Source organism: Sipha flava, unplaced genomic scaffold (genome assembly GCF_003268045.1).
Source record: "Sipha flava isolate LNK unplaced genomic scaffold, YSA_version1 3_pilon_pilon, whole genome shotgun sequence".
Classification (NCBI taxonomy): Eukaryota; Metazoa; Arthropoda; class Insecta; order Hemiptera; family Aphididae; genus Sipha; species Sipha flava.
In genome coordinates this window covers 1,280,986-1,300,547 of record NW_020273108.1, presented here as the reverse complement: position 1 = coordinate 1,300,547, position 19,562 = coordinate 1,280,986, and the positions used below count along the sequence as shown (strand labels likewise).

At 28.7% G+C, this 19,562-nt stretch overlaps 2 protein-coding genes across 3 annotated transcripts; both read left to right on the top strand.

Annotated features, from left to right (window-relative positions):
- The first annotated feature begins 228 nt into the window (after positions 1 to 228).
- LOC112688718 (venom serine carboxypeptidase-like) lies at positions 229 to 6,064 on the top strand. Its single transcript, XM_025562053.1, has 5 exons — positions 229 to 552; positions 2,417 to 2,615; positions 2,885 to 3,031; positions 3,783 to 4,018; positions 4,144 to 6,064. Exons 1-5 carry the CDS (start codon positions 229 to 231, stop codon positions 4,681 to 4,683), a joined length of 1,446 nt encoding a protein of 481 aa, XP_025417838.1. The 3' UTR covers positions 4,684 to 6,064.
- Positions 6,065 to 7,587: 1,523 nt separating this feature from the next.
- LOC112688637 (contactin) lies at positions 7,588 to 19,243 on the top strand. Of its 2 annotated transcripts, XM_025561926.1 has the most exons (22): positions 7,588 to 8,048; positions 9,303 to 9,532; positions 9,694 to 9,933; positions 10,201 to 10,354; positions 10,433 to 10,610; positions 10,689 to 10,889; positions 10,958 to 11,060; positions 11,197 to 11,378; positions 11,668 to 11,958; positions 12,025 to 12,162; positions 12,483 to 12,623; positions 12,687 to 12,856; positions 12,989 to 13,127; positions 13,192 to 13,329; positions 13,390 to 13,625; positions 13,694 to 13,870; positions 13,933 to 14,118; positions 14,624 to 14,798; positions 15,251 to 15,384; positions 15,458 to 15,641; positions 17,007 to 17,086; positions 18,932 to 19,019. In XM_025561926.1, exons 1-21 carry the CDS (start codon positions 7,863 to 7,865, stop codon positions 17,015 to 17,017), a joined length of 3,594 nt encoding a protein of 1,197 aa, XP_025417711.1. In that variant the 5' UTR covers positions 7,588 to 7,862; the 3' UTR covers positions 17,018 to 17,086; positions 18,932 to 19,019. The 2 variants fall into 2 exon arrangements, with proteins under 2 accessions (XP_025417711.1, XP_025417710.1); XM_025561925.1 differs by lacking the exon at positions 17,007 to 17,086 and having other exon boundaries at positions 18,932 to 19,243.
- Positions 19,244 to 19,562: the final 319 nt, after the last annotated feature.

The following is a 19,562-nucleotide window of genomic DNA, read 5'->3' as shown; positions in this document are numbered from 1 at the left end:
ATCGATTCGCTTTCAAGAATCGTCCACCGCTAAATCATCATCGTGAGTACACACGTAATAACGACGCGGTAGGGAAGGAGACGGGTTGCGTGTGTGCGCGGTGGTCGTCCCCACCGACGCGCGAAGACGTGTCGGTGCGCGGTTAGAAACTTTGCACCAGCGATGGCTGCCGTAACGTCAGGACGAACAGGACGGCAACAAGGATGGCACAGTCCTGCCTGTGGCACCATGCGCGCCGCGTTCGGTATACTCGTGTGTTGCGCCGCCGGGTGTTGCGTGTGGCGGCGGGCCGCGTGCCTGTCGTCCGAGTCCACGCCGCTGTACCTGCGCAGCGCGTACCCGCTGTGGGATCCCGAGACCACGCCGTCCCATTCGGCCGCCGAGCCGCTGCTGCTCACGCCGTACCTGCGCAACGGACAAATACTCCGGGCCAAGCAGCTGGCCAAGGTGGCCGATGTGTTCCGGCCGCACCGGGTGCTCAGCTATTCCGGTTACTTCACGGTCAGCGACGAGCACAACTCCAACCTCTTCTTCTGGTTTTTCCCTGCACCGGTAAACGGCTTGACTAATCACGAACGTGTGCCCCCTAACCATCCCCCCCCCAATCCCCCCCCCCGGGATCACGCGTGGATAAATCGATCACGGGGTAAAATCGCTCACCCTCGACGCGGAACAACGATCGTTCACGAACGTCGTCGAATCTTGCCCGGATCACGTCATACCTACCTGCCCCCCGTATCTTTCCGAGTCGTAAGCGTGGGTCGGTTGAAATGATTTCGTTTTTTCGATATTTCAATGTTAACTTTGTTCTAATTTTATTTTATTTTTTCATTTCCGTTATCAAACCCAATTTCGTATTGAAAACGGACGAACGCATTCCGATAACTCTTTTAAATAATACCTACGTGTAATCGAAAAATACATTTTGGACAATTTTTATTCAGCGTACGATCTGTATAAAGACAAACAGGGATGACACCCCGCGGGTAGAGATTAAAACTGATGAGTTCGAAGAATCAAAAACACCGTTTGTGTTATCGAATCTACAAACCTATCAAAAACGGAACGTTCCGATTATTCCGTTTCTCGTAAATCACTTTCGTTTTTCTGGTAGTATCAAATTTGAAACTGAAGCGTAGAATCGGGGCACGAAAGGATAATTTTGGATCTGTTTAATTTTCTATCCGCACATTAAACATACATTGTTTTGTATAACTGCGTTGGTTGACATTATTTTTGAAATTTATTCACGCTAATACACAAATTCAATGAAACTTTATATTATTTGTTACATATTTATTTATATTTATTTTATTTATTACATTATTCCTATTTGGAATCTTAAGCTTAATCTATATTTGTAAAACCATAACAACTTAATTCTATAATGTATATAATATAACTATGAAAGTAGTTATTTTCGATAAATTCGATTAAAATTCGATCAGAATACTAGGGGTGGACGACAATATCCTTTAAACCTGGGCAGATCAATAAGGCTCATTTTCTGTCATATACCTTCATTAAAAAAAGTTAAATACATTATCCTATGAAAACGAAAAATTCGGAACAAAAAAGTAATCATTAAATATTTCATATTTTATAAATGTCAGTCGATAAAATAATGATATTATAACTGTTATTCATTTACAATATTAAATGAACACAAGATATTCAAATAAATAATTATAGTCATATACAATTATTTATAGCAACATGTAATTAATAGGCATATCTTATATGTATATTACTTATTATATCTACTAAAATATTTACTTAGTTACTTTTTAGTAAATAATTCTTACTATACATGTTAATAATGTAAAATAACTAAATTCAGATTGGTATGTAAAAAATCTTAATAACTGTTTTTTTTTTATCGCGTTCAAGTAGAACCGCTGGATAGGTACTCTCCTCAAGCTTTTATATCATGTATATTATTTATTTGTTCTACGCTCATACACCCATTATAAACTAGCAGTACGCTTTCACTCAAACTCCTATCTTTAGCTTAAATGTTCATAAAATATTTTTTTTGTTTTTGCGTTGACCAAAAAGATACCTCGTTTATTTATGTAAAAAAAAAAAAAAAAAATGTTTAGTTACTTTTTATTCTGCAGTAAATATAAGTTAGCATTTTAATTTAACAATTTTGAATTGTATATGAATCAAATATAAATTATTATTTGGTTTTTATAAACTGTACAGTTTTAATATGATATTGTATCAGTAATATCAACTAAAACAATTTGTTTATGGCTAATGTAGCACGGAGATTTTATCATTAGAAAACTCACGTATATCAATCAAGCCTTACTCAATATTTTTGCGAAAGAGCAGGGAGTTTTAATTTTAATTTAAAAGAAGATATAAATGAATTTTTCTTTACAAAATTTTAATTTTAATTTTAATTTAGTGCCTATATCATTCAAAGGAAGCTCCTTTAATTTTATGGCTAGAAGGTGGTCCGGGTGCTAGTACAGCATTTAGTGTATTCAAAGAAATTGGACCGTTTAATTGTTCTTTTGATGGAGAAAATTACGTGATCGACGAAAATCCGTTATCGTGGCACAATAACAACTCATTACTATTCATTGACAGTCCTGTCGGAACAGGTAAAATATAAAACCTCACTATGGTGTTGTAATTTTTTAAACCATTACACTTTAATTAAAACATGTTAACATTTAATTTACTATCTACTAAACATTAATTATACTGAATGTAAAATGATCATTGTATTTAAACTATTATATTTAAAAAAAAAACAGTTAAATTATTATTTGAATTTTTTTTATTTACAAACATGATAAATAACGTTTATATGATTTTTAACTGGTAATTTTGTAATTATTAATAATGTCGAAAAATGTCGTTTTTTTAGGATTTAGTTTTACTGAACATATCGATGGATATGCAACGAATTTCTCAACCGTGGGAGAACAACTTTTTGAAGCTTTAAAACAATTTTATACAATGTTTCCTGAACAGCGAATAAATCCATTCTACATTATGGCTGAATCATATGGTGGTATACAACAATTTAACGTTAAATATTTACATAATGTTTAAGAGCATTTTTTCAAGAATTTTCTCTAGGCGACAAACCATTTTTGTTTCTAAAATAGTCAATATATAATATTATTAAGATGGTAGTACTTCACATTCGCTCTGCATAATAATTAAAAATAAATTTTAATACTTGTAGAAGAAATAAATATTAATGAATGAATATGACAATATATTTTATTATGTAGAAATGCGTCTATCGTACTTTGTCTAATTATCTTTCTTACATAATTCAAAAAATGTCTTCTTTGACAGTTAAATGTGTTTCGTTCAATCTTCAAAATACTATCAACTAGGCCATAAAATATTTTCACGGAGCAATATTTGTGTTACCTAGTTAACTAGTTTAAATAATGCACTGTAATGATTTATGCTGACATGTAATGTATTTTCATGTTTTCGTGTAGTGTTGTATTTTTGGGGAAGGGAATCCCGGATTTTGACCCCTCTAGAAGAAAAACAAGGTTCAAAAGTCATAAATAGCTTGCTACAATAGTACAGAGAATGAGAACATTAATTTAAAACATGTGGTTGTAAATAACTCATCATATACATTTATAATAACAATAAAATAATATAATTATTAATTTATACCTTATATGTATTTTTATAATATGATAAATTTAAAAAAAAACTTTAAACCTTCCTCCACACCAAAAATTAAAAATATGTCATTGTTGTCATGTAATGATAACATTAAAATTTAAATTTAGGAAAATTTGCACTTGCATTGGCATCGTTAATCCACAATGAAAAAATATTAGCCGATATCAAAATGGAAGGAATCGCAATTGGTAATGGATTTTTAGATCCTGAAACATTGTTATGTTACGGAGACTTCCTATACCAAATAGGTTTAATAGATAATAACACAAAACAAGAAATCAACAGATTGGAGTCTCAAGGTAAAAAAGCAATCCACGATAAACACTACGTCGACGCGTTTTATGTGAGTATAATAAAAAATATGTTTGACAGGTACCATTGATTTTATAATTTACAGAAACGCCGTCACATTGTTGAAATTGGTAGTGTCTACGCGGTGAAATAATTAAAAAAATATTTTCATTTCAGGCTTGGAGTGGTATAATGAGTACATTTATTGAGCAAACTCAATTCCCGAGCTTATACAACATAATTGATGGTGACACGATTCCGTGGAACTCGACTAATACCATAGGTGATGTCAGCTACATAAATTTGTTGCAAACAATTGAAAGTCGGAGGGCCTTACACATTGGCGACGTCGAGTTCACTAGCTTGGGCGTAATATACTACAAAATGATTCCGGACTTTATGACTTCGGTCAAGGAACATCTAGAGCAGCTTGTAACCAAATATCCCATATTAGTTTACAATGGTCAGATGGATATAGTCGTGGCCTATTCGTTGTCGGTTAATTTATATTCCAGCATGAAGAACCCGTACGGTGCTGATTATAAGAAAGCGATCAGAAAACCATGGTACGTGAATAATAAACTAGCCGGCTACATAAAATCGGTCGGTAACCTTACAGAAGTGTTGATTAGAAATGCGGGGCATTTGGTATCATGTGACAAACCTGAAATCTTGTACGATCTCATACACAAATTTATTACAAAACAACTCAATTAAAATTATTATGGTCTATACAAATAAATAAAAATAATGATAATATTAATTTGTTTAACCTTTTGATTGTTTAACTACTATTTCTACTTTTTATTTCCTATAACATATTTTAAGTAGGATTTGGATTTCTGTTATTAACTACGCGTGACAACTGATGGTCAAGTAAAAGAGAAGCAATATTTTCCTATTTAAATCGGTTAGTTCTAATTAGTTAGTTTCTAATTTATTAAACAAATGAAATAAAAAATAGGCAATCATTGAATTAGGTAATATATTCGAACAAGGCAATTTTTCGCAAGTTAGAAAGTCATATACTAAGATACATGTAATATCGTAATATCTTATTACTCGTATAATTTGGAAACTATGTAAACTTTTTTTTTTTTACATTATGAAATATGTATGTGGTCGAATATTCAATTAGACTAATAACTAATAGTAAAATATACCAATAAAATGAAAATGTTTATTTTTTGTATTCTTAAGAACAATAAATAAATACACACACATTTGTTAGTTTGATTATTTTCCATCATTACAAACAACGGCAAAGAATTATTAATAACGGTGACATACAGGAGTTTTCTATAGTAGGATAATATTTTACTCTAAGTCAGTGATGCCCAACCTTTCTTCCTCAACGGCGGGCTTCTTTGTTAAATAATTATCTTCGTACAGGCCTCCAAGTATAAAAGTACAAATAATGTCAATATTAATCTAATAACATAATTTTGTTACACATAGTAGGCATTTTAACGGCTCCCTCCAGATATCTACCAATCATAGTAGGTATACAATTGTATATTAATATACATATACGTACCCTCGGCTTATTTTCATATATTTTAATGACTATTGAAAAGATTACAGATTTATATACACTATAGATACTTATTAATTTGATTTGTACGCTCTTTTACCGTAAGTGTACGGGTCATATCGATATTAAACCGAAAACATTTTTACTTGTCCAAAAATAAAATTTATAATTTAATAAAATACTTTATTTTATAATAATTTTACTTTTTTTTTTATGTTATATATATATATTATAGAATGCCTTCGCAGGCCACAGGTATCACTGCTCTAAGATAAACCTATTTTGTAACAAGTGAATAAAAATGTATGTATTACACTTATTTATATAATTTACATATAAATTATGATGTGTATTATGGTGTGTTATAAATATACGTGTGGAATGATTGTTTAATGATTTGTAATTAATATTTTAAACATACGTCTGTGCATCTATTGCACATCCGCAACTGTCATGTACAGTGCCGCAATAACCGGATGTGTTGCGTGTTTCAAACCCACGGGCCCATGGCCCTAGCTTGTAATAGAGCCCAATGGTAATATTTTAAAAATATGTAGAAAGCAAGAGAATTCAACCATTTTGTAATAATAATTACTTATGGAGATTGAAAAATAATTTATTGATTTTGTTTTGAACACATTATCGTACATCAAATTTTTTTTTACAGCCTGTATAATCGAAATTCAAAATAGTTTGGTTACAAATACGGTACGGGTTCTCTGAAAAGTCCAGATGCGGGAAGGGCATTCATTTTACTTACACACAGGCCCAAGTTAGTGTAGTTGCGGCACTGGTCATGTATATCATAAACACCAAAGTAGACAAACTTATACATTATTTTCTGTATAACAGTTAAAATAAATATTATACAAAGTTTCAATAAAAAAAATATACATATTAATTTGTATTTTTATAAGCTAATGGTTAACATAAAAAAAAAAAAAAAGGTTTCCAAAAATTACTACAGCGAAACCTGTTTGAACCGTGGAAAATAATGTTAAAATCCTAATAATATCTTATAATAAAGACTAGTATTCTAGTATAAGTGGAAATGTTTTTTTTTCGTTTTTATTTTATTTATTTATTTTTTTATTTTTATTTTTTATTTGACAAAACTTCTTAATGAACACCCGTGTATTTGATGATAATATATGATACCATATTTTCAGTCCTTTTATTATTATTATTATTTCTGATATTTTTTATTAGTATTTGTATGTACATGTTTTGCTTTATTATTATTAAATATATTCATAACACAACTTAATAAAAAGTGTTGTGAAATTTGTGGCGAAACACGGTATCACACCGCAACATAGCGATAACAATATGTAAGTACATGTTTAGTTATGCTAACTGCTATAAATGAAGTTAATTATTACGGAGCAGCGACAGAGTTATTGAGGCGGCTTAACAGTTAGTGTTGAATTAGACGAGATAAAGTTCTAAAAGTTACTAACCGTCCAAGAACTACAGTCGAGTCGCTAACGGTTAAGTTACGATTTACGAAATGGTTGCGTGAATGATTTTTCAACCACACCCAGTGGCGGCGTGACGGCAGATTTTTGAGTCCCTGGACTCAAGTCAGTAGGTGGGTAGGTGGGTGGGTATTGACCATTGGATATCGAGTGGGTATGTAGCATGTAGAACGAATAGTGGGGGAGCTCTTTTTACAAGCCATACTGTTGAAGTAAAATATTTCGCGCCGCCACTGACCACACCTGCGTAGGTATGACGGTGAGCTTTAACCAAATGCCAAATAATTAGTTGGACCAAATGAGTCGCAACGGTTACACATCGATACGAGTCGAGTTGTAATTGCCATCACTTGACACGGTCTTGTCGACGACGGAATGGTTCGCGAACAATGGCGTTTTGTCACAGCGATTGTACCTAGTAGGGGTTGGTCGGCGGCGTTGGAGGTAACAGCAACAGGTAGTACAATTGCCAATACAATATACGGAACGGTAAACAATGCGATATTGTTATCAGGATCAATACGAAGTAAGACGCCGTTTCGTGTGTTACCTCCACGGCGTTGTACCAATCGGACGAATTAAAATTCCGTTGTACAAAGTTGATAACAAAAACAAAACATAAAATTAAAATTGACCCACCCACTTATTAGTCACTACTCAATTTTAGCGTCGTCGTGCACTGTTTTACCGTGTTATTCGTTATAAGTTACTAATTTTTTTTTTTTTTTATTTATAATCTTAGTTCCGGAACGACCGATTCTCCCGGATTCGATCGGAATAGTTTTATATTTTTGTACTTCAACGTTTTGACAAACGGTCGAAAACCAACATGTTTAGGTCGTAAACGAATTGTATTAATTAGGTAGGTTTTGTGTCTGTTCAAAATGATTCGTTGCACTTTCCTGTGCACTTTGGTCGTGCTATGTATGACACCAATGGCTTGGTCGCAATTCAACGATTTAGAGAACGAATGGCACTGTCCGCAGTACTGGGTCCATTACGACAACTCCTGTTATAAATTTGTAAAATCACCCATTCGACCAAGAAATGAAGCTCATCGAAACTGTCAAGTAAGTATTGCATTTTCCATTAATATTTTTAATTAATTAAGTACCTCTATATTATTTTTATTTTGTGTAATGAACCTGTTGATGATATTAAATATACAACATTAATTCTTATGATTATAATAAGACTAACTCAAATATCTTTTTAAATTTTAATGTGAATTAATGAATAACTAATAATTAAAAATGTTATATTTGAATCATTTTTTCATAATCCAACTAAATATTAACTCTGTTAAATCAACATCAACCTCTAAAGTGGCCTCTACATAGGCATATGCATAGGGCATGTCGAGTATGTACCCCAAGGTAATACATAGTACCGATACTATCCTAAAATTGTATTCTATGGATATGGTCAACATAAATATATGATAAGTTTATACCGATAATATATAATACATTTTTGTAATGGTTGTAATCAAGAGAATCAAGTAAGATCATTATCAAAATAATAGTTATATACTACTTTTTTAGAGTGTATGATATTTAATTAATTTATATAATTATGAAAAATAATTAAAGACCATGTATAGAATTAATTATTATTTTGTATTATATGGCATTAAAAGATTATAGAAATTTGTTGGGAGAAAAATTGCCTCCTATTCATCTAATTAGTTGATTTTTCTCGGTATTCCTCAAATTTAAAATTTGCCTGCATGCCTTTGCATTTGCAATTATTGTTTATACATAAGCTTAACTAATCGGTATTATTTTTTCACCGTATCATATTTAAATTAGAAGTTCTTATATGTAATATATATTCAAAGAAGAATGTCAATAATTTGTTACACCATAAACTAAATATAGGTTATAAATGCACTATACCAGTACCTAATAAAAATTTTAAATTTACATTTAAAAACTTTAAAAATTAATAGGTTCTTGAGAAATCTAGAAACTAAAACAAATGTTTTGTTTTTTTGTGGGAATTATATATATATATTTACTTTTAATTCTTTCCTGTTGCTAGACATAATATTAAAAAAAAAAAAAATTTAAGTGGTAACATATTTAACGTAGATGAATAAAAATTGTTTGTTTATCACATTACATAACCATTTATATTTAACATTGGTGTAACATGTTTTTATAATCTAATTAGATACTTTAAAAGAGTTCTAGTGATTGCTTTTTGGCAAAAAAATATTATTAACTTTTTCATTAACAAAAATTATGATTACAATGATGTTTTTCCTATGATTATGATTATTATTTTTAATGTGTAATTTAATTGTTTTTTTTCTTTTTTAGGCTTTTGGGGCTGAATTAGCTAGTGTCAATAGTATAGATGAACATGGTTTTCTTATTAACCAACTTTTGCATCAAGATCCACAACATAGACAATGGTATGTTAGTGGTAAACAAACAAGCCCTGGAGTATGGATAAATGATTCAGAGAATAATATTCCTTTAATAGATATTGAAAATGCTCTTTTGCCTGAACAACATTCTACATTAAATAGAGATTATATTGCTTATACGTGAGTTTATTATATTTTCATATTTTTTATAATGAAAACTTATTGTTATGGTTTTTAAAAAATATAAATATTTATTTTGCTACTATACAATAGTTTGATTATATACAGTCTTACATTTAAACTTTATTTAAAGTTAACTATTTTATTGAAAATTTGTTTAGGTACTCAAATCAATTGCAAAAATGGGGATTTGAAAAAGTTCCTGGCGATCGATATTTGTTATATATTTGTGAAATACCCATTAATAAACATAATTTAATAATTGATGATCGGTCTTATCAGTATGGTTATAATATTGATGATCGTCAAAAAATTCCACGAGGTCCTTATTTTATTAAGCAACCATCTGATGTAGTATTTGATGGTTCCAGAATTGCAATTACTAATGATGTGACTCTAAAGTATGTATATAATAGTTGTTCAAAGTTTTTTTTTTTTACATTTTTCATTAGTGTGATTATGGATTCCTTCAACTATTACTGTAATTACTTATATAATTGTAAGTGTTTAAAATTTATTTTATATAAAATTTTCTCAAAAACCTTTTATTATTCAAACTCTAATCATTCTAATGATTTTTAACAATTTTTTATTTATAATATATATTTTTTATTATCTGAAGTAAGTTACTTTTAGTATTATATTAGCAAATTGAATTTACATTTTAGATGTGTTGCCGGAGGATTTCCAACTCCAACTTATGAATGGTTCAAAGAAGAATATGATAACCAAGATCAATTGTTAGCTTTAAAAATTGATCCATTAAGTAATAATAGATTTACGTTAAGTGGTGGAACACTTATTATTTATTCTCCTAAAAGGGTAAGAATAAAGTAAATGGTTTGATATTATATAAAATCATTGATATTTAAAGTCATTTATATAACATGTTATTTATAGGATGAAGACAGAGGTCGATATCATTGCAAAGCATCAAATATGTTTGGTTCTATAATTTCTGAAAGTATTCAACTTTCTTTTGGATTTATTGGCGAATTTAATCTACAGAGACCTCTTGAACGTGGAAATAAAAATTGGGGTAAAACCATATTTTGTGACCCTCCACAGTACTTCCCTGGTAATAAATAATATTTATGTATTTTTATAATATGCTGTAAAATATAATTTATTACTACTTATTAATACCATTTTTTAGATGTAAGTTATTATTGGGTAAGAGGAGCGTTTCCTGATTTGGTTCAAGAAGATAGACGAGTTTTTGTATCATATGATGGTTATTTATATTTTTCCTCGTTGGAAGAAAGTGATGCTGGCAATTACAGTTGTAATGTGCAAAGTAAAGTTTCCAATTCTGGCAAAAATGGACCTTTATTTCCATTACATGTAGTAACTCATTGTATGTATTCATATTATTTTTATTAATTTTCTCATGTACAGTAATTAATATTTATTTTATTTTTATAGCTGATTATCAACAACTTATATTACCAAATAATTTCCCAAAAGCATTTCCAGAAGCACCTATTGCTGGTCAACAAGTTCGACTTGAATGTGTTGCATTTGCATAGTGAGTTAACAATTGTAAATTAGGTTTTATTGTTATTAGATGTAATTTGTATTTAGCAATAAAAATTAAATAACTCCTTGCTTGTTAATAAAAATACTATTGCATTATATTAATTAAAATAATTATTTAATTTTAGCCCTGTGCCTTCTTATAATTGGACAAGGAAAGGTTCTCCATTACCTAAAGGATCCTATTTAACTAGCTATAATCGTGTCTTAATAATACCCAAAGTTCAAGTGGAAGATCAAGGTGAATATAGTTGTCATGTTTTCAATGACAGAGACAGTAAAGAAAAAAGTGTTTCATTAACAATACAAGGTGATTACAAATTACTGTTATTTTCATATTGTTAGTTTATTGGTGAATAAAGCTTGTTTTATATTGTAATAACTTTCCTTTTTATTCAATAACATAATATAATCTTAATCAAAACAGTTTTCAATTAATATATTTTTGTGGTTATTTTATTATAAATTATTTGATTATTTGATGATTATTTTGTACTTTACTAGATGATATAATATATATTATGTATTCTATGTATACATTTTTTCAATCCAAGAGTTTTTATAACTATAACTATTTTATTTATACTTTATTATTTTAGCTGAACCTAATTTCACCATACCACTGACGGATAAACATATGGATAATCAAGCTGATTTAACATGGACCTGTGAAGCATTTGGTGTACCTGATGTAACATATAAATGGTTTAAAAATGGGGAGCCTATAGAAATTGATAAACTGCAACCTGATGACCAAAAACGATATTTGATACAAGACAATGTGTTAAACATAAAATATTTAGATGCTGAAAAAGATTCAGGAATGTATCAATGCGAAGCTCGTAATACTTTAAAAGCACGCTACTCATCCGCCCAACTAAGAGTTTTATGTAAGTTTATTTTATGTTTTACTTATAATGAACACAATATTATAAACAATTGAAAATGTTGTTTAGCTTTACGTCCATCATTTAAAAAGAAGCCATTGGAACCAGAAATGTATGGTGCTGAAGGAAAAAATGTAACAATCCAATGCAATCCGGAAGCTGCACCTAAACCTAAGTTTACTTGGAAAAAAGATGGATATGTAATAGGTAAAATTTATTGATATTTTTATTAATTTAAGACTAATTATGTCTTCTTGGAATATTTGTATTTTTTTTGATCATTCTCAATTTATTATGAAGGTAGATAACTATTGAAAAAAAAAACTATTTTCATTCATAATTTGTTAATATTTTACTAAATTCAAAATATGTTTTTAACATGTAAAATATTAATAATAATTTTTTTATTCTAATATCAAGCCTTAAATAATAATAGATTAAATAATTTTATTCAATACATTTATACAGTAATTTTTTGTTTATTATTCTTACTTTATTTATTTAACATTTTTATTAATTTCTCACAGGATCTGGAGGTAGACGTCGTATATTGGATAATGGAAATTTGGTTATCAATCCAGTTGGCAGAGATGATGAAGGTATTTACATATGTATTGCTCAAAATATTTATGGTGTTGAAGAAAGTCAAGGAAGACTTATTGTAATGCGTAAGTGTTCATATTATACATCTGTATTCATTATTTTATTAATGTGAAATAATTTTACTATAGGTGGTCCTATGTTTATTGAACAACTGAGTCCTCAAATTCGATCAGTTATAAGACATGATTTATTATTGCGCTGTCAAGCAGTTTCTGATGAACTTTTAGATACAGCATATATCTGGAAACATAACAATTTACCATTACTGAATTCCAATTCTGAGATGATTGGACATGTTGTAAGCAATCATTTAAAAAAATATGCTTAGTTGAAAATTCATATTATAATCACTAATTATACCATTTTTATAATATTATTTGAATTTCAAAATATTTACTGCTGTGTTAAATTTGTTCTTTTAATTTTGAAGAGTATTAATGGTGGAGAACTATATCTTCATAATCTAACATTGGAAGATTCTGGTGAATACAAATGTATTGTCCGCAGTGTAGTTGGAGAAATATCATCATCAACTACTTTATTTGTTGATGGACCACCAGGACCTCCTGGTAAATTTATTGTTTAAGAAAATCATTTAAATAACATCTGAAAATTAAATTTACTTTTGTATAGGAGGAGTACAAGTTGAGGTATTAAAAACATCAGCCAAATTACAATGGACCGATGGTGCTGCAAATGGACCTCCTATCTCACATTATATAGTATATGCTCGAACAGCATGGAATAGTACATGGTTTACGATAGCTACAGGTAAATTTTAATAGAAGTAATCTTTGTTTTACTATATTATATTTATATCTTATGTTTCAGATATTGTAACTAAAGAAGTCGATAGGTACAATGGACGTAAAGAAGCGTTTTTAGAAAATGTTCTACAACCCTGGTCTAAATATGAATTTAAAATGGTCGCAGGTAATAGCATTGGATTTGGTGAAGTATCACTTCCATCACCACAAGTCAACACACCAGCTGATCGCCCATACAAAGCACCTACAAATATCACTGGAGGTGGTGGGAAAATTGGAGATTTAACTATTGTGTGGAAAGTATGTTTTTATCATGATTTCCTTTATTATTTTTCTAAGCCCACTAACTTAACTGCTTTAATTTTTAGCAACTATCTCCACAAGATCAAAATGGACCAAATGTTTATTATAGTGTTTACTGGAGACGTTTGGATCATGATTCAGAGTTTCAGTCTTTATCTTTAAAAGAGAGTGGTAATATTGGAATGGCTGTGGTGCATATTAAACACGAGTTTTACTACACTAAATATGAAGTTCAAGTTCAAGTATGAATTTAAATTATAATATCTCCCTAATTTGTTATTTTATTATATTTATATATCTGTAGGCTAGTAATTCATTTGGTGATGGTCCTAAATCGGAGCCAAAAGTGATATACAGTGCAGAAGATATGCCACAAGTATCTCCACAAACAGTATTTGCTATTTCTTATAACTCAACTGCCATCAATGTAAGCTGGGTACCAATTGACCAATCTCGAGAATTGTTGCGCGGTAAATTAATTGGTCACAGAGTAAGTAACATTTAAGCAAATAAATAACATGATTCATAAAGCACTATTACTAAACAATATTAGGAAACTATTAACCAACTATGAAAATACATGATCATATTTATTTATTTTTTAACCATAATGTTAAGTAACAAATTAATCGTTATATGTTTATGACAACTTACCAAATTTATTTCCTGACTAAGATTGTGCAAAATCCTATCAAATTGTTCTTTGTTATAATTTATTTACCTAGAAAATAATCAAATTTTCAAAATTAAAATTTTTCTCCTCTTCATTTTTTCAATTGTGTATTCTAAATTATAATTATATTTTATCGTGTAAACATAAAATTATGAAAGTTTAAATTTTATAAAATCTCAAATATAATGTTTTGTATTATAAAATAATACTGTTAACTTTCCTACAAAGAAATTTTATTATGATTTTATTTGATGTTAACTATTATTTACAATAATTAAAGGATATAATTGTTTTTTTATTTTTTTTTTTTTTTTATTTTTAGTTAAAGTATTGGAAAAAAGATGCTAATGAAAGAGAAGAAGATGCAGTATATTATTTAAGTAGGTCTACAAAGCCTTGGGCACTCATTGTTGGATTACAACCAGATACAGAATATTATGTAAAAGTAATGGCATACAATTCAGCTGGAGAAGGTCCTGAAAGTGAACGATTTATTGGTGAGATTTTTAAGTTAATAATATTATTATTTAAAATATTTGAATACTGTTTGATATAAATGTATGTTGCTTATCAGTAAACTTGAAAAATATACTGTAAAAGTTAGTTTTTTTAGAGAGTTGTTGGTCAAATTAGTTTTAAATTTTTAAGAAGTTAAGATTAAAACTTATTTTGTTTCATATTAATAATTTTTTCTTTGTTATGTACAAAAACAATGTGTGCTTATTGTTATGACTATACAAAGCAAAACAATGGAATAAAAATGATTGCTTATTACCAAATTGATAATATTAGTTATTGAAATAAAAATAAGCGTATTGCTGGGAATAAATCAGTAGTTAAATGCTAATGTGTACATAAGATAATATTTTAATTTCATCGAAAAAAAAAAAATCAATTGAATTATTAATTTGAATATTAGCACTAATATTGTTTTGTATCTTTTTTACAGAGCGAACATATAGAAAAGCACCACAAAAACCACCATCATCGGTTGTTATTGAAGGCTTAAATCCTGATACTATACTTGTAACTTGGCGATATGTAGCACCTACACTTGAAGAAGAACCGATTAAGGGTTATAAGGTTAGCATAAAAATATTTTTACTATAGCTAATTAATAACAGATTATAAAATTAATTAACACTCAAATCGATAGGTACGTGTTTGGGAAAATGATCAAGACATGAGTACTGCAAACGATACAATTGTTGAAATTGGAAGCAAATTGGAAGCACGTATTACTAAACTAACCCCTGGAAAAGTGTATAAACTACGAGTATTAGCATATTCTAATGGTGGAGATGGACGGATGTCATCACCAGCTCATACTTTCCAAATGGGTAAAATTTAATTGTTCTTAATTAACATTTATTTATATAAAATCAATTTAACTAATGATTTAAAAACTTAAGCATTAGTATTACATTATTTACGTTATTTTCTTCTTCTTCTCTTTAGCCTTTCTCCCAAATATTTGATGTCGACCACCATTATCCTAAACCTCCACTCATCTTATTATAGGATTTTCTAAATCCTTATGCCCACTAACAGCCCTCATATTATTCTCAATTGTGCCCAACTATTCTTTTTCTTGGTCTTTCTCTTCTTCTTTTTTCTTCAATATTCATTTTCATAACCCCTCTTACTGCTTTTGTTTCCTCTCGCCTCATCACATACCCAAACCATCTACTTATTTTTTTTTCCTCTTGTCCACTATTGATGCTACACCAATACTACCTCTCACATATTTGTTTTTTATTGTATCTACTCTTATCATTCTACTTATCCACTTTAGCATTTTAATTTCTGCAACAGTCATACTCTATTTTATGCTCCTGTCAACCGACCAACACTCCAAACCATATAGCATAGTTGATTTCACTACACTCCTGTAAAATTTATCTTTCAGTTTCATTAGAACTCTTTTATCACATAAAACGCTTGATGCTTCTCTCCATTTCATCCAACTGCACTTAATCTTATGCTCTACATCCATGCTTAAGTTCCCATCCTTTTGTATAAATTATCCTAAATATTTAAAATTCTTGACTTCACCTACTAGATCACATCTTATTATCATTGGTCTCCTTATACTTTAAACTTCTTGGTATCTTCTTCCAAAATCATACTCAATAATTTCTGATTTATTCCTACTAATTTTCAATCTCTTTCCTTCAAGAGTTAACCTTCACTCGTCCAATTTATTATTAACTTCTTCCAGATTTTCTTCCACCAAAACTATATTATCAGCAAATATCATACACCCCATGGTATCTCGCCCTGTATCTCTTTCATAAATTCATCCATTATCACAAAGAACAAATAAAGGCTTAGAGCCAACCCCTGATGCACACCAACTCTTATATTAAAGTCTTCTGTTACTACACATGTATTACTAAATAGTTATCTATTTGAATTATTTTATTAATAATTTGTAGGTTTTATAAGCCATTTACAATGTCCAATTAATTTACATTAAACATTGAATCAATCAATGAAATTAATTTACATTTTTTCCGAAGCTTGAATTAATGATCAATAATTCTTAGTAATTGTTATTAATTATTACTGTTGCAAAGTAATCATTAATTCACTCTTGTATTTTTTAATGTTTAATCAATAATCATATCACATAAGATACAACCAGAATATTAATTAATTGTTTTGTTTTAAAACTATTTATTTTTAATAATATATAATTACAGGGTCTTACTAAATATTGAGGATAAGTACTATCTTAATGTAAATTAAAATAATGAACAAATTTACACTTCTAATTAGCAATGTAAGTAATGTGTGTAATGTGTTATTTCGCATGAAGATAATTATATCTCCCTCAACCTTATTTGACCGTTTAAAAGCTTTTAAGAAATATTTTAGTATTAGATCAAACTTTATTGGCACAAAAATTATTTTTTCAACTATAAAATGGTTTGAACTACGTTTTTTGCATGTATCTAAATTATATATTTATATATATTGCGCAAATATAATGAAATTAACATTATATTTTAATGGTGTAACTAAAATTTAATAAAAACCGTGTTTATGAGTGGCAAACATAATGATAAATAATTTGCTTACTCTAAATAACTTCTTCACTTTGTAAAATTGTAAAATGTATTATTATTAAAGTAAAGTTTACAGTATAAATTAATTTTAACTTATGCTTAACTTTAACTCGTGATATATCAAGTTATAATTTCTAAGTCCTTCATTTACAATTATTATCCAAATTAATAAATATATCTAGAGGTTATTTATTTTTATAAAAGTTTAATAACTTTGTATAAAAGTATGTTTAGATTTACATTTTACATTTTTTTTTTTTACTACAATATTTTAAACTATGAATTACTCATAGCAAAATCATATAATGTTTTTGAATTTAATGTTTCAAGTTAACATTTTAAATGAGAGATATTATACGTTTTAATTTTTCAACAATAAAATGTTTTACATGTATATACAGTAAAATTTCGGTAAAACAAAAACTCCGGTAATATGGAAAATTTCTTAAGTCCTTTTTTCAAATACATATAATTTTATACCGTCAAGACGGAAACCTTAGCAAGCTGAAACGGACACACTTTTGTATTAAAAGTGGATAAAAACCCTCGTTAAGACGGAAATATGATAAACAAACATGATTTTAGTGTACATAATAAATTTATTTTCGTATTGTCTATATCCATAGATAATCGATATACGAGCGCGTACTTTATACGATGACATTAAAAACTAATAACATTGATTTATGTAAACTACAACATCATTATCTGAGTTATATATGCTACCTCGAGGAACTAAAAAAATGTTCCGTCCTAGTTTTTAATAATGAGCTTTTGGATTTAACTTCGAGAGTCAAAGAGTGTGCGACGCCTTGAGGAATAAAAAACAATAATCAATATCTGATTTCTTTCAAAAAATATAATTATTGTTAATGTATATTGGTTAAAAATAAATATAAATAAATAAGTATAAATATAAAATTTAATTAAAAATATAAATTGTATTATGTATGTACTGAACCCCGTTAACACGGAAAAATTACATGGTCCCAAGCGATTCCGTCATACCAAGGTTTTACTGTATATATATACATTACTTACCAAATATTTTATTTATATAGTAAGTAATTATAAAAAATTGAAATACTGTTATTATATTTATTAAAATAAAACTTTTATCATACTAGTTATGGGTGTTTTGCTTTTTTTGTAAACCTAAATTTCAGTTATTATTACTAACCGATACTGATCAATAATATAAAAATGACAAAAACTTAACAGATACTTCATTTATTCAAAGATTATCGAAAAAATATTCTACTTTATTCCAGTTCTGTGTTTGTCATTTGAAAATAATTTGTGCATTATAATTTTTTTAAACCGTATTTTGAGAATGATAATGATTAATGATCATTTTTTTGTTTGTTTAACTATGAATTTAAACTATCCAATAAAATGATTTTCATATGACTAAAAAAATCAATTACTAAAAATGTAAATGATTATTGTATTTTTATACAGCACGATGAATTGTGTAATATATCTAATATGGAAATAATGATGTAGTTTAAGATGTTTGTTACGATTGACATTTTTTTTTTTTTTTTGTAATATTTCAGGCAATCCTGATCTGTACTCATCAAACACTGCCTCGCAGAACTCAATGGTTTGTCTATCAATCGTATTACTTTTAAGATTGTATGGTATAATATAGAGTAATTGTATAACTATAGAAGTGCAATACGCACGTGCACAAATTATCGTCTCATATATTTGTTTAGCACATTTTTACAACTAACCATTTATTATTTTGTAGCATAGTTTTAAGTTTATGGCAGTTTATCTAAAGTGTAAGATTAATTATTGTTTTACTCTCCGTCCCTATAATTTAATAATAATACGTGATATAATAACAAACCACCATAGTATATTTATTTATTTCACATATATGTGTACAAAATTTAATTTCTCTAAAGTATACTAGTTCAAAATAATGCAAAAATGTCAGTTATTCAATTAAGGATAAAAGGAAAGTCCAATATCAGTTGTTCTTCTATGTATTGAATTTTCCGTGGCGTCGAATTGATAAAAAAATATCCACCCTGAACATCCTAACCTGTGCTTTCAAATACGAGTGTTAGTATAGTTTTTACAATCCATTAATATTTAATAATACATTAATCAAAAATTCTCGCCTGTGTTCAAAATAAAATGATAGCCATTATTATTAGTCATTATTTCTTACTAAAG

Coding starts and splice junctions, on each gene's coding strand:
- LOC112688718 (XM_025562053.1), top strand. CDS start 229: ATGCGCGCCGCGTTCGGTATACTCGTGTGTTGCGCCGCCGGGTGTTGC. Junction 553..2,416: donor TCTGGTTTTTCCCTGCACCG/GTAAACGGCTTG, acceptor ATTTTAATTTAG/TGCCTATATCATTCAAAGGA. Junction 4,019..4,143: donor ACTACGTCGACGCGTTTTAT/GTGAGTATAATA, acceptor TTTTCATTTCAG/GCTTGGAGTGGTATAATGAG.
- LOC112688637 (XM_025561925.1), top strand. CDS start 7,863: ATGATTCGTTGCACTTTCCTGTGCACTTTGGTCGTGCTATGTATGACA. Junction 11,959..12,024: donor CGCCCAACTAAGAGTTTTAT/GTAAGTTTATTT, acceptor AATGTTGTTTAG/CTTTACGTCCATCATTTAAA. Junction 12,857..12,988: donor CTGAGATGATTGGACATGTT/GTAAGCAATCAT, acceptor TTAATTTTGAAG/AGTATTAATGGTGGAGAACT.